At 42.2% G+C, this 22,777-nt stretch overlaps 1 protein-coding gene across 4 annotated transcripts in view; it reads right to left on the reverse strand.

Moving 5' to 3' along the window:
- Positions 1-22,777, reverse strand: part of SNX18 (sorting nexin 18) — a 141,132-nt gene that overhangs the window by 85,750 nt on the left and 32,605 nt on the right. Inside the window, exon 2 of one of the 4 annotated variants that reach the window (XM_077895991.1) lies at positions 2,364-3,019. The exons of the other annotated variants lie outside the window; for them this stretch is intronic. Within the exon in view, the coding sequence (XP_077752117.1) occupies positions 2,949-3,019 (71 nt within the window). The 3' untranslated portion in view covers positions 2,364-2,948. Of the gene's footprint in view, positions 1-2,363; positions 3,020-22,777 lie in introns of those variants that run through there. 4 annotated transcript variants of the gene reach the window in all.

Consider the following 22,777-nt stretch of genomic DNA (forward strand, 5'->3'; position numbering starts at 1 on the left):
TGAGCCCTATCAAAAGCAAAAGTTCTAGTCCTAGGACTCTGCTCTGTTCCCACGAGTTGGCTTCAATTTGTACTTTCCAGAATGCATCCTCTGTTGCTTTCTTCTGCCAATTGCTGGAGCAGGTGGTCAGAGGGCGAGGTGTGTGTGTATTTTGATATGCATTCATAAAACATCTCTTTTTTGATATGCATTCATAAAACATCTCTTTTCCTCATCTTCATCCTAATCCTAGGACATGGGAGATGCTTTCTGAGAGGATAAATGACTTGCCAAGGTGTCATGGGTAGGAATTAATTAAAGAGCTGAGATTTGATCTATGTTCAGAATCCAGTCCTCATGTAGAACCACACAGCTACTTGTTCCACACCAAATAAAGCTCCCATGGACCCATGGGGAAGAAGGAATCTGATCCATGCATTGTTCAGCCATTGTTTCAAGTTCAAGTTCACAAGCCACTCTAATGAAGTGGGTAGGGATTGAAGGAGCCAAACATCATCACTATGAAGATTCAGAACCGGACAGCCCTAGTGGCCCAGTGGTTTAGCGCCGCCTTCAGCCTAGGGCATGATCCTGAAGACCCAGGATCAAGTCCCACGTCAGGCTCCCTGCATGGAGTCTGCTTCTCCCTCTGCCTGGGTCTCTGCTTCTCTCTCTCTCTCTCTCTCTCTCTCTCTCTCTTTCTCTCTCTAATGAATAAATAAAATTAAAAAAAAAAAAAGAAGAAGAAGATTCTGAACCAAAACATTGCCTTTTGGGCAAAGGCTGTTGATCTCTCCAGAGAGATGAGGTCTACTGTGATCAAACCCAGCCATTCAGTTCCTATCAGGATTCAGAGGCTGAAAACTCCCCAAGGGCTTCATTCCCACTGACAACCTTGCTGACATGGGCCCAAACCACTACATCTGAAGGACTCCAAGCCTCAGGGATACCTGCTACCCTCAGATGCCTTACAATCCTTGAGGATCTAGTCACTACAGTTGCATAACACATCACTCCAAGACTTAGTGCCATAGAACAGCCACTTACTATGCTCACAGATTCTGTGGTTTAGGAATATACCCAAGGGATGGGGAGGTGGCTTATGTCTGATGCACCTTGTCTAGAGCCTCAATGGGCAGAATCAAAAGCTGGGGGCTGAAATCATCTGAAGCCTCACTCACGGAGATGCCCAGCACCAGGACTAGGAAGACTCCAACAGCTGAGGTCTTTGAGCATCTCTCTCTTTCCCTCCAACACGGGGGCTTCAGTGTGGCTGGACTCCTCACAGAATACCTCAGGACTCCAAAGACATGTGTCCCAGCAGAGCCAGGCCAGATGGAAGCCAAGCAGCCTCACTGGGCAGTCACACATAGATGTTTCCATCCACAGCCTCATGAGGATCCAGGCAACAGCCAGCATCAGGTGTGCAAATGACAAACCTGTTGATGGTTCCAGATCCCACTTACTAAATACCTTGCAGCCTTTGGGCAACCCAAGCAGTTGCTGTCAAGAGCAGAGACAAGCTATCCCACAGCATCCTGCCTACATTGCAGATTCATGAGGAAAATAAAGGATCACTCTTGTTTTAGGGCACTAAATTGGAGTGGCTTGTTATGTAGCCATTGATTACTGGAACAGCATTATGTAGTTATATGCCACCCTTCCTGCAACGGACTACTGACCTCTGAGCCTCTTATTTTCTCTTGGGGAAGAAATAAAAATCTACTTTGCTTAAGCTGCTGTTTTATCTGCCACTCACAGTGGAACTTGGTCCTACCGGATGCACTACAGAGTCTCTTACCTTACTACCCCCGCGTGCATGCAGTTCCAATCCTGCCACCACACTACTCTAACATTTAGCTTTGTATAATCTCTCTAATACTCTATCATCTGTAGTGTGGTCCATTTCTAAAGGAATTTAGTCCACATTCCTTAGCCTGGCACTCCAAGGCCATTGTTCTTTTAGCTCCACTGACCTCTTTATCTTTCTCTCCTATTGCTTCTTTTATTCATATTTTCAAGCCATGGTATTTGTACCTCTGGGGATATGGGCAGTGTGCCAGGGACTACTCAAAGTCCCATAATGTACACTATGGTAGCTAGAGTTAATAACACTGCACTGTATATGTATAAGTTGCTAAGAGAATAAATCTAGAAAGTTTGCAACACAACAAGAAATACTTTTGTAACTATGTATGGTGACAGATGTTAACTAGATTTACTGTGGTGATCATTTCAAAATATAGAAAAATATAAAAGTAATATTTTTTTTAAAGATTTATTTTTATTTATTCAAGATAGACAGAGAGAGAGAGAGGCAGAGACACAGGCAGAGGGAGAAACAGGCTCCATGCCGGGAGCCTGACACGGGACTCAATCCCGGGACTCCAGGATCACGCCCTGGGCCAAAGGCAGGCACGAAACCCCTGAGCCACCCAGGGATCCCCTAAAAGTAATATTTTATGTTGTACACTTGAAACTAATGTTATATGTTAATTATATCTCAATTAAAAAAAGAAAGCCCCAGGCTAAACAAACTGCTTTTTACCAGCATCAATTTTACAATGTGGAAGAAAAGGTCTTTCTAACCCTTTTCTTGATAACAATTTCAATATTTTTATAAATTAATATAACTATCCATATATTATATTTAGAATACTGTGTGTGTGTGTGTGTTTCAGATAAAATCTGAAGTCATTTCTTGCTGATGGAAGGCCAGTTTGAACTATATGCTTCATGTCACTATACCTCTACTAATAGGGGCACTTTGATATAAAATTTGAGAAGCATGCTGTCATCACTTAAAAATGCATTCAACCATGCAGTGATTAAGACTTAAGACTAGTTTAGGCAGCAGTAACTGAGGAGTTGGCAGTTAACTGCCACTGATTCAGGAGCTCAACCACGTTGGAGCCAGAGACTGTGGAACGCCCTCATCCCTTCCTTCATACTTGTCCACAGATCATTTCCTAAGCCTTTCTTTCCCACTGCCACAAAATGGCTGCTGTAGCTTCAGACATCAAATCCATGTTCAAGGCAGCTAAAAGACAGAACAGAATAGAGTGTTGCTAGTCTGATATTCCATTTTTATTAGGCCAAAAAAAGGTTTCTCCAAGCCCCTACGAGACCACTACTTAATTCTCATTGGCCAGAACAATTACATGGTCACTTTTAGCTGTAAAGGAGCATAGCAACATGAGTCAATCAATTACCAAGGGCTGGGGAGCTGGAGTCACTCCCATCAATTGCCCTCCTCCCCAAAATTGGTGTTCTATCAGCAAAGAGGAAAGGGAACTTGGGGTGCCTGGGTGGCTCAGTCAGTTAAGTGTCTGACTCTTGATTTTGGTACAGGTCATAATCTCAGGGTCGTGATATACAGTCCCATCTTCGCTGGGCTTGGAGCCTGCTTAATATTCTCTCTCTCCCTCTCCCTCTGCCCTACCCTACCTCCCACCCCCACTCATGCATTCAAGTGAGCTCTCTCTCTCATAAAAAGGAGAAGGAGAAGAAGGAGGAGGAGGAGGAGGAGGAGGAGGAGAAGGAGAAGAAAGAAGAAAGAAGGAAGAAGAAGAAGAAGAAGAAGAAGAAGAAGAAGAAGAAGAAGAAAAGAAGAAGAAGAAGAAGAAGAAGAAGAAGAAGAAGAAGAAGAAGAAGAAGAAGAAAGAAGAAGAAGAAGAAGAGAAGAAGAAGAAGAAGAAGAAGAAGAAGAAGAAGAAGAAGAAGAAGAAGAAGAAGAAGAAGAAAGAAGAAGAAGAAGAAAGAAGGGGAAGAAAAGAGGAGGAGGAGAAGGAGGAGGAGGAGGGGGAGGACTAGATCTGGGGGAGGCACTTAATGATTGCAATAGTACTCTTCCCTCCAGCCAAATTAGTTTTCTGGTCAATCCTAGAGCCTGACACATAATAGGGGCCAAAAAAACAACCCACTATTATTTGGAGGGAGCAGAAATGGCCCTCTCCCAAATACCTATTTAGTCTCTCTAGGCTATTGGAGCCCAGCATGATCCTGAGCCAAAGGAGAAGCTCTGCCCATCCAGATGCAGAACTTGGCATCTGGCAGAGGCAGAAAGAACTTTCTGTCCAGGTAGCATATACATTTCCATTCATCCCCACAGAAAGAGGAAGTGTCTGGCAGGGTGTCCCCCGAGGATACCACCTCCCAAATATTTAGAAAAAGTAAAGATGTCAACCCACCCAATCCCCTAGTCCTCAATAAACACCTACTCATGTGGCACAACTTTCTGTGGATTTATGGACTGAAATAAGAACTCTTGCTGCACTTCAGTTGTCTAGTCTATTATGTTCAGAGCTGCTAAAGATCCCTTTGGAAATGGCAAAAACACTGCCAAGCACCTTAGAATGAAGACAGGCTTTCTTTTTTTTTTTTTTTTTTTTTTTCTATAGGCACTTCTTGAGAAGACTCCTGGTCTGTAGAAGAAAGAAACCACGAGACTGGAAGGGCTTGCAGCCTCATCACTTCCAGAGCTAGCCATTCTGCCTGTTGCTCTGACTTGGCACCAGGAGAGAAAGGGAGGAGCCCCGTGGTTCCTTTCCAGGTTTATCCCATGCCTTCCCTCTGCGTACAGGAAGTCACAAATGGGGCCAAGAAACAGATAATTGAACTTGAAAAGGAAAACACAGGAGGCCTCATCCAACCCAGAAGTCATAAAGGAACAGCAGAAAAGGTCTATAATGCATGGGGTAGGTTTCCATAGTCGTCTGCCAGGCTTACATTTCTGAATCATTTCTTAACACTTGGCAAAGAGGCTTAGATGTTTAAAACTCCTTTTTTGGCTGGGGAACTGGAAGTATCACATCTGTACCCAACAATGGGTTTTAACTCTTTTGTACTATAATCACTTTCACTTTAAAATATTTGATGCTCTATGGAAATGCTCTCTTAGGCTGAAGTTTTTTTTTAAACCTGTTCTTCAGAGGTCACCTGACCAAGCAGATCGCCAGAAATGACAAGACATTCTTAAAATCCTTAATATTTGGAATCCTTTAATATAATGCTTGTAGGTGATCAGACTTCGTGTTTTCTGATAATCTCTTGGTGGTGGTAACAAGTTCATTGATATTTTTTGAATGCCAATTCTGTGCTAACTGTGCTGGCCCTATGGGGAAAACCAAGGAAGGCTATGAGTCACCCACTTAACTGCATAAATTATAATTTCATGCTTATTATTAGGCTATTCCTTAGACCTATTTAAGATTGATTAAATGAATAATGATAAAGCCTTGAATGGTTACTTTGCACAACTATGAAATGACAAGGAGATCTATACAGGTATGGGTAACTGTCCATTTCCTGGGACTACTGTGACAAGTACAAAGTACAAGGTCACTGTCATGGCTTAAAACAGACATTTATTCTCACACAGTTATGGAGGATGGAAGTCCAAAATCAAGGTATCAGAGAGAAAAATGAAAACTCTCATTCAAAAAGATGTATGCGGGCAGCCCCGGTGGCGCAGCGGTTTAGCGCCGCCTGCAGCTGGGGGTGTGATCCTGGAGATCCGGGATCGAGTCCCACATCGGGCTTCCTGCGTGGAGCCTGCTTCCCCCTCTGCCTGTGTCTCTGCCTCTCTCTCGCTCTCTCTGAACAAATAAATAAATAAATCTTAAAAAAAATATGTATGCACCTCTATGTTTATGGTAGTATTATTAACAATAGACAAAATATGGAAGCAATCCAAGTGTCACTCGGTAGATGAATAGATAAAGAACCTGTGGTATATATATGTATAATGGAATATTACTCAGCTATAAAAAAGAATGAGATCTTGCTATTTGTGACAACATGGATGAACCTAGAAGGTATTATGCTAAGTGAAGTAAGTCAGAGAAAGACAAATAGCATATAACTAAACTTATGTGTAGAATCTAAAAAGCAAAAATAAAAGCAAAAGCAGAAACATACCCATAAATATAGAGGACAAACTGATGGTTGCTAAAGGGAAGGGGGATAAGATAATGGGCAAAATGGGGGAAGGAAAGTGGGAGATACAGGCTTCTAGTTACAGAGTGACTAAGTCATGGAGATAAAAGGCACAACACAGGGAATATAATCAATGATATTGTAATAGCACTGTATGGAGCCCAGCACGATCCTGATACATAATAGGGGCCAATAGCACTGTATGGTGACAGACAGGAGCTACATTTTGTGGTGAGCGTAGCGTAACATATAGAATTGTCAAATCTTTGTGTTGTATGCCTGAAACTAATGTAACATTGTATGTTAACTATGCTGCAATTAAAATAAATGACTAAATAAAAAAATCAAGGTATCAAGCAGGGTCATATTCTCTCTGAAGATTCAGTTGTCCAATCTGTTGTGTTGTGTTCAGAGCAGCTAAAGATCTCTTGGAAATGGCAAAAGCACTGCCAAGAACCTTAGAATGAAGCTTCTGGGGGATGTCTCTGACTCTTCCCAGCTTCTGGTGGTTGCTGGTGATCCTTGATATTCCTTGGTTTATAGACATATTACTCTAATCTTTCCCTCTTCACATAGTCTTCTCCCTATGTGTCCATGTACCTATGTCCAAACTTCTCCCTTCTTATAAGGATACTAGTCATTAGATTAGGGCCTACTCTAGTCTAGTATGACCTTATCTTAACTCCATTACATCTACAAAAACCCTATTTTCAAATAAAGTCACATTAGTGAGATTAGGACTTAAACATACCTTTTGGGGGGACACAATGCAAACCAGTATACTGTCCATGCTAGGTGAAAATAACAAAAGGTTATCAGAATGTGAAAACACAGCTGCAAGTTCTCTGACATTCCTCCTGTAGAGTGGGACTTTGGCCCCTCCACTTGAATTTTGGTGGGCTTGTGAGTTCTTTGACCAATACAGCATGGCAGAAATGATGTTATAGGACTTCCAAGACTAGATCACAAAGAGCCACACAACTACCTCATTCACTCTTAGAACTTCAAGGCACCATATAGGAAGTCTTACTACCCTGAAGCTACCATGTTGTAAGGAAGCACAAGCCATGTGGAAAAGCCACATGTAGTCACCAATCCCTGCTGGGCTCAGAATTCCAATTCCAGGTGCTAGTTCTGAGAATGAAGAAAGAAGCCTCCAGAGGTTTGCAGACCCCAGACATTTCAATTATTCCTAGCCATTTGAGTTTTCCCAGCTGAGATCCCAGACTTCATGGAGCAGATGCAAGCCATTCCTGCTGCCTCCAGTCCAAACTCCTCATCCAGAGAATTCATGAGCCATAACAAGGTGGTTCCTATTCTGTATCTCTGAGTCTTAGGTTATCTCATGTGGTAATAGATCATGAATAAACATCATGAATAGTACAGTCACATTTTTTATAAAGTCTGAATATATGTGCATGCACAGGAAAAACCTAGGAAGTTTGACCTCAAACTGTTGGAGATTATTTGGGGAGGGAGGTACACTCTTCTTTATATTTCTCTATATTTTAAAAACTCTTTAAAATGAGTTCATATTCCTTAATCAGGAAAAAAGAAAATGATTTTCATTTAGACAAAAAAGGTACCACTGAAATATCGTGGTTGTGTTTTCAGCCACAAGTAATGGAAGACTCTTGGTAAAAGTTGAGACGTCTCTGTAGAGTAGCCATAATCAACACACAAATTATTTTGCTTGTTTGAGCTAAGTAGACTACAAATCCCAGATCTGAGTTTAGTCCCTTCAGGGGTGGGTCATATGGAAGTAGCAGTGACTGAAAAGGAGGCACTTCTCTGGCGCTTGCCTCCTTCAGGTGGACGGGCCCAGAGTTCAGACAACCACCCTGTTCTTTGGGGATGGGGAAGGGCAGTGATTATGCAGCAGTGTGGGGAGGGGTGCAGGTGGAAAGGACAAGAGAAGTGGGAGTGACATATGTGTAATATAAGAAATAGCAAAAGAGACCCTAGGGAAGGGGTGGAAACTGAGTGGGGAAAAATTAGAGAGGAAGACAAACCACAAGAGACTCCTAACTCTGGGAAACAAACAAAGGGTTGCAGAAGGGTAGGTGGGTGGGGTGATGGGGTAATAGGTGACAGGCATTAAGAAGGCCACATGATGAGATTACCACTAGGCATTATACTACATGTTGGCAAATTGAATTTAAATTAAAAAAAAAAAAAAAAGAAGTGGGAGTAAACATTGAGGGCCTGGAAGATGGAGACTGGGTGCTGTGGCTTCCCTCCCCTGGCAGGGAAGGAGACAGTTTACATGTCTTCACTGGCTTGGTATGGGGGTGCCTCCCCACCACACACACACCACAGGACTGGGCCTGTGTGCTGCTGATGTTATGTCTGCCACTGCTAACAACATTTCTAACATAAAGTGTGTCACTGGAGCATATCCTTTTCCTTCAGAGATGTAGTACTCAAAGGTTAACAACACGTCCTGCCAAGAGCACAAACACAAATCTTGGCATGACAAATGAGGCCTTGGCCCTCTTGAATGGCCACACTTTAGAAACCAAGGGAAAGCAGGGAGAACCAAAAGGCCACAATTGAAAAGAACAGTCCTTGTGACTTAGACAAAAAAATGTCAGAATGGAGCCAAGGGTGAGTTAAGTATTATATGCATGGTTTCTAAGGAAACTTTAAAAGCAAATAGTACATCAGGGAGAAAGGCACTCATTACACAGATAAATTCCCAATCCCAGGGACCCAGCCTTCCCTTCCAACTTCCACAGAACATACCATGCCAAAGATCCCAGGCACAAAGACACCCAGTGGCCTCCACACAGGTGGAAAGAGTCTCAAGAGACCAGGCAAGAAGTGGGTGCCAAGGTGCTTTGAGCTCTGCTGGGCCAACGTGAGATACTTTCTGGGTATCCTCCAGGGTGACATTACTCTATTAACAGCCTATTTCTGCTAAATTTGTGAACTTCTGTGTACCCGCCTGCCCGTCAGTAGGTATTTGGGTAGAGTTAACTATTTATGTGGTTCTGGTTTCTAGAGAGGAAGACATGTGGTAGAAAGCAAGGCAAATACTTCCAGCTTCTTCCTTTTGTTCTTCCATCACATTGCCTTGACAAAATGAAACCTCTTCAATTCCCAGGCAAGGCAGTTTGGGTCTGGGGAAAGCCCCAAACCCATCTACTTTACAATTCGTATGATATTCTCTGTCTGTTCTGAGACCCCTCTGGCTGGTCTTCCATGTTTATACATCTTTGATAGCTTCATACACCACCCTCACTAACCTTTCCTGGACCAGAAAAATCTCACTCTTACTCATTCTCAGTGACCTTTGTTCTCACACACAATTCCTGAGAACCACAGCACCGCACCCCACCCCCATTTTAGTGTGCACGTGGGTGTATTCACCCTCTTTAATATTCTCATGTAATTTCATAGCTTATTTTATATCTATTTAATTTTTATTCCTATGTGTTCATTTCTTGCTACTAGTATGATTATTATGTTTTTTTCCTCTCCGTTTTATAACTGATTATTATTTGAATATAAGGTAGCTTGGTTGAATTTCTTTGATAATAGATTTTTTTCTCCGCTAAAATTATTAGCTTCCAGAACACAGTTGGGGAATGCCATACAGTGTCAGGAAGTGGTTATTATATGTGGTGACACTGTAATTCTTTATGAAAATATGAATTCATAGTAGTGAAATCTGCTTTATTCTGCATTTTGATATATTATTGTAAGTTTCTCTCAGCTAGAAATAGCTCCTGTTTCCCTATTACAGGACACACCATCCATTTTCATAGTATAAACACAACATTCAGCTCTAGTAATGGAGTTGCATGTGCCTGTCCTCAGATTGAACTTTGCCCATTGAAACTTTCCATCTACACAAAGTAGAATCCTAACGCACTCATGCTTTTTTTTTTTTTAAGAGAAAGAGAGAAAGTAAGTGTGCACGCTCCTGAGCTGGGGGGAGGGTCAGAGGGAGAGAAATAATTCTAAGCAGCATCCACACCCAGTGCCAGCCCAATGCAGGGCTCAGTCTCATGACCCTGAGATCATGACTGAGCCAAAATCAAAAGTCAGATGCTTAACCAACTGAGCCACCCAGGCACTCTTGCACTCACTCATGGTTTTGAGTAAAGGATTAGAAGGTCTCTATGTGCTTCATCACTCACTATAATAAAATAAATCATAATTAATTGTGGCTATTTTAGAACATACAGAATTTTTAGATCAGAGATTGTATAGTTGTTTACCCATATCAATCCTCTTTCAAAAACCTATGAGGAGAGCAGAAAATGGGCACAGTATATCACCATTTGTGTAAAAAGGAGTGACTCATTACATGTGTTTATATATGTAGAGAATGTCTCTACAGTGATATATAAAAATCTAACATCAGTGGTAGCCTCTGGGGGAGACCAGAGGATACAGGCAAGCAGGAGACTTACTTTCCACTATGAACTTTCTTGTACTCTCTTAATTTTCTATCACACATGGGTATTGTACTTATTAATAAACTTCTATGTCAAGAAGATATTGAGAAACAGCATTATTTTATGCTAACAATGGTGTGCTGAGAATGAGATGGGAGTTTTTTAAATTTGCAAATGGGATATAAGTTTGTGTAATTGCATTTGACATGTCAGGAGCCTTAAAAAGTTCCTTTATCTGCATTTCTGATTCTTCTTGCAAGGTAGACTCCTAGAAGCAGAATTATTGCATGTGCTAGGTGAAATAATGGTTTCCCCAAGTGGTCGCACATGTCCTAATCCCTGGAACCTGTGAATATGTTATATTACATGGCAGAGGGGAATCAGGTTGCAGAGGGAATTGACATTGCTAATCAGATGATTTTGAGATGGAGAGATTATTTGGGATTATCTAGGTAGTCCCAATGTAATCACTGGGATCCTTATTAAGTGATAGAGGAGGACAGAAGAGTCAGCATCAGTGTAATGCAGTATAAGGAGTCAACTAGCCATTGCTGGTTTTCAAGATGGAAGGAGCCATGCATCAAGGAATGTGGGCAGCTTCAGGAAGCTGTAAAAGGCAAGGAAATGCGTCTTTTCCTAGAGACTCCAGCCTTGGCAAGATCTTGATTTTAGCTCATTTTGGACTTCCAGCCTACAAAAATGCAATATCAGTTTGTTATTTGTGGTTTCAGCCACCAAGTCTGTACTAATGTTATAGCAGCAATGTAAAACTAATACGTTGTGTCAAAGAAATACCTATTTATAAGAAGTAAAAATCTGGAGGCAATCTAAGTGTCTACTAACAAAGGAACAGAAAGTAAATGTTGCCACATTTATATGAATGAATATTACCCTCTTGGCAAACATTTGATTTGGAAATTTTTTAAATGTTTTTTCTTTTTTAAAAAAAATATTTATTTATTTGAGATAGAGAAAACATGAGTGAGGAGGGGGAGGGCCAGAGGGGAGAAGGAGAAGTAGACTCTCCACTGAGCAGGGAGCCCAACACACTGGGCTCAATCCCAGGACCCTGGGATCATGACCTGAGCCAAAGGCAGGTGCTCAACCGACTGAGCCACCCAGGTGCCCCCAATTTTTTTAAATGTTTATGAGAAAATATTAAGTTGAGAAAGGCAGTTTATAAATCTGTGTTGGATTCCAACTATAGAAATCATATACCCATGTATACGTCACATCAGTTGGGATTCAGCCACAGAAGAGTGAAATTGCTCAAATTGCTTCAAATAGAAAGAGACATACAAAAAGATCCATACAAAATCATGGATGAGATCATACATGAACTGTAGGAGAGGGACTCCAGAGGCCTCTTGAGAGGTTGGTCAGCCTGCCACGGTCGTAGCTACCTCTACGGGATAGCAAGGTGGAATGTCAGGTGGAGCCTAGCTGGAGGCCATGCCTCCAAAGGCAGCGGAGAGATGGTCCCTTTTCTTTTCCTCCTTTTCCCATAACCACTATATTCTACTCATATGGTATAAAGAATGTTTACATCTAACACCACATTTTTCTGTCTCCCTATTTATAAACAAGAAGCAAACATCAAAGAATCTATTGCTGTGAAGAATGCAGGCTCTGGAGTTCGATGACCAGGATTTAAATCCGCTTCATCTTTTCCTTTGGGACTCTCACTGAGCGTTGGTGCCTAAGCATCTTTGTCAGTAAAGGGAGAAATATCCATGCCTTCCCCACAGTGCTGCCTGAGGGTCGGCAAGGTCAGGGGGCCAGGTGCCTAGTAAAGTAAAACTGCTCAAAAAATAGTAGCGATCGTTTTTATAATATTTTCCTCTATCAGGTATTATTTATCATGTATTAATCTTATCATCAGAGAAATAAAAACATCATTTTAGAAAAAGCCAAACTGGATGTCAAGCTTCCAAAAATAATCACAGTCTGAAGAAAAATACGTAAATTTTAAAACTTGTTGCTTTGCATCAAGTTCTGTCCGTTGTATATCTGCTTCCTGTTGATAAGGGGAATAATAAAGACACAAGTTCTATTTAAAAGTCGAGAGTCAGTAGACTGAGTATTTTCATTCTCAAGGCCATTAATTCTGCAGAGCAAATGTCACTCTCCATCTTTTGCATAAAAAGCACCCTATTTTGGCATTTGACAATGAATGGATACATTTTGGGGGACAAAGGGAAGAATTTATGATAATAAAAAGGGGTAAAGGAGGCAAATGGTTTTCAGTGAAGGTTGATTTGCTAGTTTGACTATTGATTATAGAGCCATCTAAATATGGACATTTATAACTGATTAAATGTTAACTTAGAGGCCACCTCTTTGGTAGTGACTACTCAATTTCCAGCCTGGTCCCCAGATTCGGGCGCCACTCTCTCTCTCCTTATGGAATAGGGACCCTGGGGAATATGCTTGACAGTTTACATTTTCACACACATGCTTTGTCACTCGGTGCCACAGTCTCCTCTGGGTTAGTCAGCTCCAGATCCTCTTGTCAAAATAGGACTATAAGTCTGGTGATCTTGTCATTGCCCTACGCTGCTGAGGACTTCTTCAAAGAGCCACATGTAGTGATTTGGTTTTTAACAACAGCCAAACCTTTTAATTACATTTAAAACCTGCATGCTAGTGTAAGTCAGGTTTTACTCCTTGCAAATCTTAAGCAGGTTTGTGATTTGGAAATACGTTCGCCAGAACATAGATAGACGGTAAACCACGACTGTCACTGGATTTCAGCCTGTTCCTTTATGAATTATGGCTTGTTCCTTTTCTACATCAAACGACCTCATGGTCTCCAGAGACAAAAAAGCATCCAGTACATGAACTTTAAAGGACTTAACTATAAACCCCAATAGGAAGTGATTTTACTTGTATTTCCAAATTCCATTACACACAAGTAAAGCTATTAATTTGGTCAGCACTACAGATAAGAATCAAGCAGGAAATGACTTTTTATGTGACATCATTGAGGGCCTGTATCAGAGCAGAGACAGGAGGGGCATGTCCTTTGTCCGTTACAGATCTTTCCCAGCCTACTCTGAATGAAAGAATGGTACAGGCAGGGACAAATTTAATTCTGTTACCTCAATATGGATTGTACTGCTCTATGTGACCTTGATGCAGACATTAATAATGAAAGACACAAAGAATGAGAAAAGAGGAAATGTTGGGGCGGGTGGGTAGGAAGTGAAAGCTATAATTATTTAGTAAGATAAACCTTAGCTGGAGAAGCCAGTTCATGTTTCTAGGAATTTTATATCCTAGTTAAGTAATTGTGTTCTTGTGTTGTTTTTAATAAGAGCATTTCTACGTTAGAGAATACTTTGGATGGTGCTCGATGGAAATCACATTCATCTCACACGTGACCTTTAATTGTCAAGCATGAGGATTCAGGACAAAGACAAATTAGGCTCAAATCCCAGTTTGGGTGACTCTGGGCAAGCAAGTTACTTAGTTTCTTCATCTACAACATAGGGTCAATTATCCCTACCACCCAGGGTCATTGTGAGGATTAAATGAGATGATGCTTGGAAATGTCCAGCATGGTTGGTACTCAAAAAATGTTTGTAGTAACTTCCTCTCATGACTGCTTAGTAGATAACCAATTGGGTTTCTTTTTTAAACTCTTTTTTATATGTTTAAATTCATTAGTTAACATATAATGTATTATTAGTTTCAGAGGTAGAAGTCAGTGATTCATCAGCCTGATATCCCTTATGATCCTGTTTTGTTTCTTAAATTCCACATTTGAATGAGATCATATGATAATTGTCTTTCTCTGATTGACTTATTTTCACTTAGTATGATATCTAGTTCCATCCACGTCATTGCAAATGGCAAGATATCATTTTTGATGGCTGAGTAGTATTCCATTGTAGATATAAATATACCACATCCTCCTTATCCATTCATCTGTCGACAGACATCTGGGCTCTTTCCATGGTTTGGCTATTGTAGACATTACTGCTATGAACATTGGGGTGCAGCTGCTGCTTAGGATCACTACATTTGTATCTTTGGGGTAAATACCCAGTAGTACAATTGCTAAGTCACAGGGTAGTTCTATTTTCAACTTTTTGAGGAACCTCCATACTGTTTTCCAGAGTGCTGCACCAGCTTGCATTCCCACCAACAGTGCAAGAGGGTTCCCCTTTCTCTGCATCCTTGCCAACATCTGTTGTTTCCTGACTTGTAATTTTAACCACTCTGACTGGTGTGAGGTGGTATCTCATTGTGGTTTGGATTTGTATTTCCCTGATGCTGAGTGATGTTGAGCATTTTTTCATGTTGGTTTTTTTTTTTAGATTTTTCTTTAAATTGTGGTAAAACATAAATGACAAAAAATTTGCCGTCTCATTCCTTTTTAAGTGTATTGTTTAAGTAGCATTAAGTACATTCCCACTATTGTGCAACCAACGTCTAGAACTCTCTTCATCTTGCAAAACTAGAATGCTCTACCCATTAAACAACTTCCACTATCCCCTCTCCCAAGCCCCTGGCAACCACCATTCTATTTTCTTTTTGTGAATTTGACAACTCTAGGCCCCTCATATGAGCGGAACTTGCCTTTTTGTGACCAGCTTAATTCAGTTAATCAGTTTTTTAGATCACTTTTTGAAACTTGACAAATTTTTACACTCAAAGTTTTGGCAACTGTATGTTATATTTTGATATTGCATGATTCCCAACTATTTAGGTAAAAGTGTGAAGTTGTCAAAAATAAAGATGATCCATTATGAGATCATGTGAATTGTATGGATAGATTTTACACGAGTACAGTCAATTCTCAAATCATCTGCCATCACTTGTAACTTAGTTCTTTTACTGCTTGTAAATTCCTAGAGGTCAGGTGGTCCCTGGCATGCATTAAGAGTATGATAGATACTAATGGACTAATTAGTAAATTAATAAATCTGTGAATGGCTAGCAAGAAAATACTGGTCATAGTGTATTTCCTTTAGTATTGATTCAGTGCCACATCTTTATTCATCAACTGATGGTACTTAGAGAATGCAAAAAAGATCAGCTTTTGGATCATAGATACTTCTGCATCTCATCAGCTTCTTAATGTCAACATATCTCAGATTTGTTTAGTTTTCAAATTCTGTATACTAATTGATTTTAAACAACAGGATTGGCAGAGATTTAAAACATTAAAATATTCGGAATTGGTCAGGGTGAGAAGAAATAGGGGCTTGAATACAAGTGTTAATAGAAATTTTAAACCTTTAAGAGGGCAATTAAAATCTTTTGTGCATTCTCCCCCTCCCCACAACTCTGTAAGTTCATTTCTTGTTAATTTATTCCACAGAGATGATCATACAAATGTCAAAGATATAGGACTGTGGCAAAGTGAATAATGGTCCCCTAGAAATGTCTATATCCTAGTCCCCAGAACCTGAGAAGCTATATGTCATGTTCATGACAGGGGATAATAAAGATTGCAGATAGAATTAAGGTTGCTAATCAGCTGACCTTAATATAAGATGCTGCTGGACTGGGGCAGCCTGGGTGGCTCAGCGCTTTAGCACCGCCTTCAGCTCAGGGCCTGATCCTGGGGTCCTGGGATTGAGCCCCACGTCAAGCTCCCTGCATGGAGCCTGCTTCTCCCTCGTGTCTATGTCTCTGCCTCTTTCTCTCTCTCTCTGTGTGTGTCTCTCATGAATAAATAAATAAAATCTTAAAAAAAAAAAAAGATGCTGCTGGATTATATCAGGTGGGCCCTATGTAACCCTGAGGGTCATTTAAATCTCTATGAGGAAGGCCAAGGAGTCAGTGTAAGAGTTATTTGAAAAGACTCAACCACATTTACTGGTTTTTAAGGTGGAAGGGAGCCAGAAGCAAAGGGATATAGCAGTCTTTAGAAGCTTTTAAAAAAGGCAAGAAAAAGGATTCTCCCCCAAGAGCCTCCAGAGCCAAATGCAACCCTGCTGATGCCTTGATTTTAGCTCAATGAAATCTGTTTTAGATTTCTGACCTCCAGAACTGGAAGATTATAATTTGCGTTGTTTTAAGCCACCAGGTTCATAATGATTTGTTACAGCAACAATAGGAAACGCATACAATGGCCACAGAAGTTCAGGGCAACATTATTTGTGACAAAATCTGTAAGCAACCCGAAGCCTATCAATAAAAGCTTGATAAAACATTGTGTCGTTACCATGGATGTTGAAGATTTTAGATTTTCACCAAAGAGAGGGCTGCCAGAGGTAACCTCTCCCTCTGCTTTTGGCAAGATCTTGTCAATCAATTTAAAATAAAAGGAAAATTATACCAAAGAAATTCCTGTTAACAAATTGTCCTGCTTGTAAATGCACAGCAAATAGAACACAACATGGGGACGGTAGTACCTTTGGGTCACCCAGTCTTATTTCATTCTTCAAATAAATCTATAAATATGCCAAGCACTGTGCTAACCACGGGAAAGTACTGACTGAGTGGAGAAGGAGGAGAAGCAGGCACGAGAATTCTATTAAATGTAAGAAAGGCCAAGGCAGAGGAAAGCATGGGCACCTTGGGAGCACAGGGAGGGAGGGATACCTCACTGAGTTAGGGTAGGAAGGCGGGACAGGGAGAGCTGCCAGGAGGAGGAAATGCCTGAATCCAGTCCCAAAGGAGGAGTGGGATTCAGCCAGACAAAGAAGACTTGGAAGGCCTCACTGGCGGAGGAAACAGCTTACAAAAGGCTAGCTGGCATGATGTCCAGTGTGGTGTGTGGGTGGGGTGGCACAGGAGAAAACCGGTCAACTCTAAAAACGCTGCACAAAGACGTTTACAGAATTAGCTGGTTTGTGTTCTCTGAACCGGTTTCCACGCCTTCATAATAGAATCACGGAACCTTCCTTGCAGGAGGATTAAGGGATCTGCCCAGAGTCTCAGGGCCAGAGAAGGAAGACCTGGCTCCTGGGATTCGCTGCCCCGTACTCTTTCCTCCAGGCCCTGGCTGTTTCCCAGAGGAGCCCCTTTTCACCAGGCAAGCTGGAACCACTTCCAGTTCTCTAAAACCTCGATGCATTAAAGACTGAAAAACATTTTGTGGTATATTTTAATCATTTGTATTTAACAGTTCACTGCTCTTAACCCATACAAAATACAATGAAATAAAATTGTGCTTTTCAAATGGATTACAGACTAAAATTATATTAATTCATAGTTCATTGCAGGCCATGTGTTCTGGTAATGGAACAGACATTTAAATTTACATAATGAATGTTTTCTTCTTTCAGTCCTTTCACTGATTCTCTCTGACTCTCCATATAACCTCACTTAGACAAGAGAGGACCTTTGAGCGCCTTAGAAAATGAGCAGCCCAAACAGCCTGCTGGTGCTAGGCCCTGTTTATATTGCCTTCAAGAAAGAAAGCAAAGTTGTGCATCAGGATCATCAGGTGGGGAGGGCAAGGGAGGCTTTTAAAACATACCGGAGCCTCTGCCCCACTCTCTAGAGTCTGATTCAGTGGGTTTAGAGTGTGGTCCAGGCATCTTCATGTTCCCCAGGTGATGCTAATGGAAAGCCAGGGCCAAAAAAGTTCCCCAGGTGATGCTAATGGAAAGCCAGGGCCAAAAAATACCATCCTGAAAGTAGGAGAGACTGGCAAAGGAATCCTCTAAAGTCTTATTAACTCATTTGCAGATAGTTGTTAAAAGGGAAACAATGGTTTAAAAAAAAAAAAAAAAAGATCAACAAATGGCAGCAAAAGGAAGTTTCAATAAAAAGTCTCACTGATACTGTGGGGTATAGCAGAGGCACCCTGGCCAGCAGGCAGAGCACAGGGCACAGTGAAGGCCCAACCACAACCAACCACCAAGGGCAATGGGCCAGATGTTTGCACATGAAGGGAGGGAGAAGCATCCAAAAGAATTACGAACAGGGATCCCTGGGTGGCGCAGCAGTTTGGCGCCTGCCTTTGGCCCAGGGCGCGATCCTGGAGACCTGGGATCGAATCCCACGTCGGGCTCCCAGTGCATGGAGCCTGCTTCTCCCTCTGCCTGTGTCTCTGCCTCTCTCTCTCTCTGTGTGACTATCATAAATAAATAAAAGTTAAAAAAAAAGAATTACGAACAGTCTGTTAAAGTTTGTCCATTCCACTTGCAAATGTCACATGGCCACACCCTCCTCCAGGCAGTTCTGAGGTCCCCAGGGTGGATGGAGAGACATCTGCTGAGCCCTCAGCCTCTATGTTGGAGACACCAGCACTGGTCAGCGGGGCCACTGTGGCAACCAGGCAGATATAACTGTGCTGGAGAAAGCAAAGATTCTTGGCTATAACCAGGATGGCCAATCTCCTGCCGACATATGGATTGCCCCCACTCCGCCCACCGCCCCAGAACCTTGGAAGTGAACTTTCTGTTCAGACCTCTCTAGGCAGGCTACTATACCTGGGGGTGGGGGAACAGTGATGAGGTGGCCCCTAAGAACGTAAGAATTTTCTGAGCGCCAAGTTATAAAATCAGTATTTAATACATCAAGAGAGAACAAAGGAGAACGGATGGCCCTTGAATCAGAGCAAGATAGATCACTAAACTATAAAGAAGTTATCCATCGAAAGGGCAATCATCAGCCATGAAGGCTAGAAAGCAAAGGGAGATGCTATGCTTGGGCTTGCTAAGCTCCACACTGGGGACATGGTGCCCTGGTCAAGGAACTCAACCTGACTTCTTCAGCTTCCACTGAGGAGGCTGCTCTTGCTGCTTCCACCTTAGTGTGGGCCCCATCATATCTGGATTATCATAAAGTCTCCTAGCTGGTCTCCCTGTTTCTGCCTTTGCTACCCCGTATAGGTCAGCCAAAGTGGCCCTGTCACAACTCGAAGTAAATCATGAGATTTTTTTCTGCTCAAACCCTCCTGAGGTTCCCCATCTCAGAGAGAAAGCCAAAGTCCTCACAACACTGTATATGGCCTTCTATGATCTGATCCCCCCACCTCTGGGAGTCACTCTTCCGCTCAGCCCTGCACCACCACCGCCTCTACCCTCCACCTCCCACACCCTATTCCCACACCCATCCCATCCCATCTCCCTGATGGGCTTCTAACATTCCAGGTAAGCTTTCCCACCCCAGGGCCTTTCCACCTGCTGTTAGCGTTCTAGAAAGTTCTTCCCTTGGGTATTAACATGGTTCAACACTTAGATCCTTTAGTTCCTTACTTCAGGTTGGAGGCCTGTCCTGGCCACTTAAAACAACAAATTCTCCCACCCCTCACTACTCATACCCCCCCTTCTCCACTTTATTTTTCCCCCTATCACCACCTATATATTTCACAAATTTGAGTATTGTATCTCCTCCCATTGGAATACAAGTTCATGAGGGCGGGTTATGTGGGCTGATTTTGTTTATTGCTATATTCTAGTGCCCAGACCAATGCCTGGAAGTTAGGAATTCACTACATATGTGTTGACAAAAGAACAAATTAATCAACCCAAGTGTCTAGGGTTATCTCTGCTGTGCTGGTGGCTTCATCCAGCTTTTGAAGCTAAATGACTCAAATGTGGCTGGATGTGGGATAACTACCTTTTGTCCATAGTGATGATGATGATTTGGTCTCCGGTGAGGTAAAGCAGGAGAAAATACGCTGGTTGGAAGACGTGAAGTCTGGTCCCATTCAAAGTTTCTGTAATGAAGGAGTAAAAGAACCAGCATGGCAATTTCTTACTCGTTCATCTCACTTAGGGCTTTAGACCACAAACAGCTTTGACGGTGGTTGAGTCCCTGCTCTTGACCCATGAGAGGCCTGGGGCTCCCGCTCACAGGCCGGCCTTCCTCAGGACTCCTGGAGCTCGGCTTGAGCTCCTCTTTCGAACCCTGCCAGTTGTGTTTAGGGAGAGCAAAGAGCAGTAACCTGGCAGACGGAGATTTGACAATGCAAACAAAAGCCGTCCCCAAACGGCTGCTGTAGGGTGTGATGCGCTGTCACGCGTCCCGTCGCTGAGGCACAGATTTGAATCCGGCAGGCCGGGGCGCAGGAGCAGGCCCACAGCTGAACAAAGGCCGCACTGTGGCTCGGCCCGGCTGCTCGCTCCTCCTGCGGCCGACTCCTCCGTCCCCTGCAAGCATAACAGAGGACTGTCTGTGGAAAACTGCCCTCAGGAGCAGCCCGACTGCTTGCGAGGATAGTGCCGACGCAGAGGGCTAGCATTTTGGCATTTTGTTCCTTTCTCAAGATGCAATTCAGTGTTATTCGAAAACCTGGCGAGTCACAAAGATCTCCTGTTCTCCAAACCACGGGTTTCCTGCCTTTGCCACGGATGCCTAGCGCCTCCCAAGGAGAAGTAAGTCAGGGACAGTGCTTGTCCTCAGGGAGACTACCACACCATCTCCTCAGCGGCTCAAGCGCTGGACCCTGCCTTCTCAAGTAGGTTGTGCAGCGGTTAGTAACATGCTGGTGACCTTAGAGTCAGGTGAACCTGGGTTCACATCCCAATGCTGCCTCTTTCTGGCTGAGTGACCCCTGAGGAATGTCTAGAGGCCTGCTTCCTTGTTTGTGTAATGGTTCTGCAGAGTTCTGTGGATGAAATCATGTAGGTGATGGCCGGTAAGAGTATCCAGTCAAGAGCATGCCGAACGCTCAATGTCTAAGGGGTAGGAATAAGAAGTAGACCTCAGCCCATGGTCTGTGGGTCCTTAGCTGCAAAATGCCATTGAGTAAGAGACAGGCGGGGCTTGGTAGGGAGAGATGGGTAGGGAGCCATGGAATCAGGCTCAGGATGCAAAATCCTCAAAGTGCTGAGATATAAGAGATAAGGGGACAAACCAGAGCACTCTGGCCTAAGTATGGGTGGAGAAGATATTTTTTTTTTTAATGACAGCTGCCTGTGAACAACAAAGGATAACCAGACCCAAAAGGAAGCTCTTAAAGATGTTATCATCAGTCCTCACTCAAACCAAGACGTCACAAGAATGACAAGGCCACAAGCTCCCTGGTCAGTTCTAAATTAAAGACTGTCAGTGGAGGCCCATGTTGGCAACCCTGTCGGGACCCCTCTCACCCCTGACAGCTCCCTCTGAACCCTTGCTTAATAAATTTCTATCGCTTTACTCACTCTTTGTCGCGAGATTCATTCTTCGACTCCAGGAGACAAGAATCAAGCTCTCCCACTTCATCATGAGAGTGATAATGGGTATAGGCAAAGGTGGAGACACCAGGATCGTGGGATTGAGGGAGGCTTCATAGGACAGGGAGGGACAGGCGAGGTTTTGCTTTCAAAAAGAACAGCTCATACCATAGAGAACAGACTATGGTTCAGTCATCTTTCCCTTTACAGTCTACTTCACATGTTCTCCTGAAGAGCACACATCCTAATGCTGCAGCATTTCTACAAGGAGTAATACAACAAAGACTGACTTGGTCATGACTGTGAGTCCACTGTCTGGACAAGATTGTTCTTTCTATGCTTGTACAATTTGCTTCTAGGTCTCGGAGGGGTTGGCACAGAGCTAAGAGTCCACCCTCCTTCATACAACATTTTTTTTTTCAGTAGTCCCTCTATCAATTTTAAAATTTATCTTCAGTTATCTTTAATTTTTATTTCTTAAATGGAAAATACATTCAAATTCAAAAGATATAAAGGTATACAATAAAAATCTTCCTCCCACCTATCCCTCAGCCACCCAGTTCCCAGACCCCAGGGCAAATAATGTTACCTTGCTACCAACTGTTTCCGTCTACTTACAGAAATAATCTATAAATATATAAACAAATATATTTATTTCCTCTTTAACTCAAAGTATAGCATATAAAATAGTTTTGCCATTTTTTTCTTGGAAAAAATCCATATTGCTATATAAAGAGCTTTCTTTTTTTTTAAAACAACTAACACATAGTTTTTAATCCTTCAGATAACTGCAATTTATAATGAAATCATCTGTCAGCCTGAGTACCTAAAAGGCAAATTTACCTTCTATGGATTCCAGAATAAGAGCCATTAAAAAGCAACATTTTTCAAGAAAGTCCTTCTTCTGGGATGACAGGTTTCACCTTCCCTGGTTCAGATAAAGAACACAGGCTCATGGACTTACTGGTATCCCCCAGTAGCAGCCTTGTACCAAAGATGTAGCTGGCACTTGCTACTCCAATTGGCTCATAAGGGAGTTCGCAAATGGACCAGGTAATAAAAAAATGATCAAAACTAGACACAGAATACCAACAGATACACTGAAATATCATTAGTTTCAAGCTGAACCTAATTTGCTAAATCCTTACCTGTTCTCCAATTTTTTTTCAAGTCTTCCTACCTCAAAAAAGAAAAAAAAAAAAAAGATTTTCCTCCTCAAGGGAACCATTTTGAATCAAAAATGAAACTACATTTTCTAAAACTACTAGATGGTTGTCTGACCAAATTTGGTCTACACCAACATTTGATTTGATTCAAGGCATGGTTACTCCAGTCACTCAGAGGCATTAAGTTCAATTTCCCAGAGTGGTTGCATTGACCATCATT

The sequence above is a fragment of the Canis aureus genome, chromosome 4 (assembly GCF_053574225.1).
Source record: "Canis aureus isolate CA01 chromosome 4, VMU_Caureus_v.1.0, whole genome shotgun sequence".
NCBI lineage: Eukaryota > Metazoa > Chordata > Mammalia > Carnivora > Canidae > Canis > Canis aureus.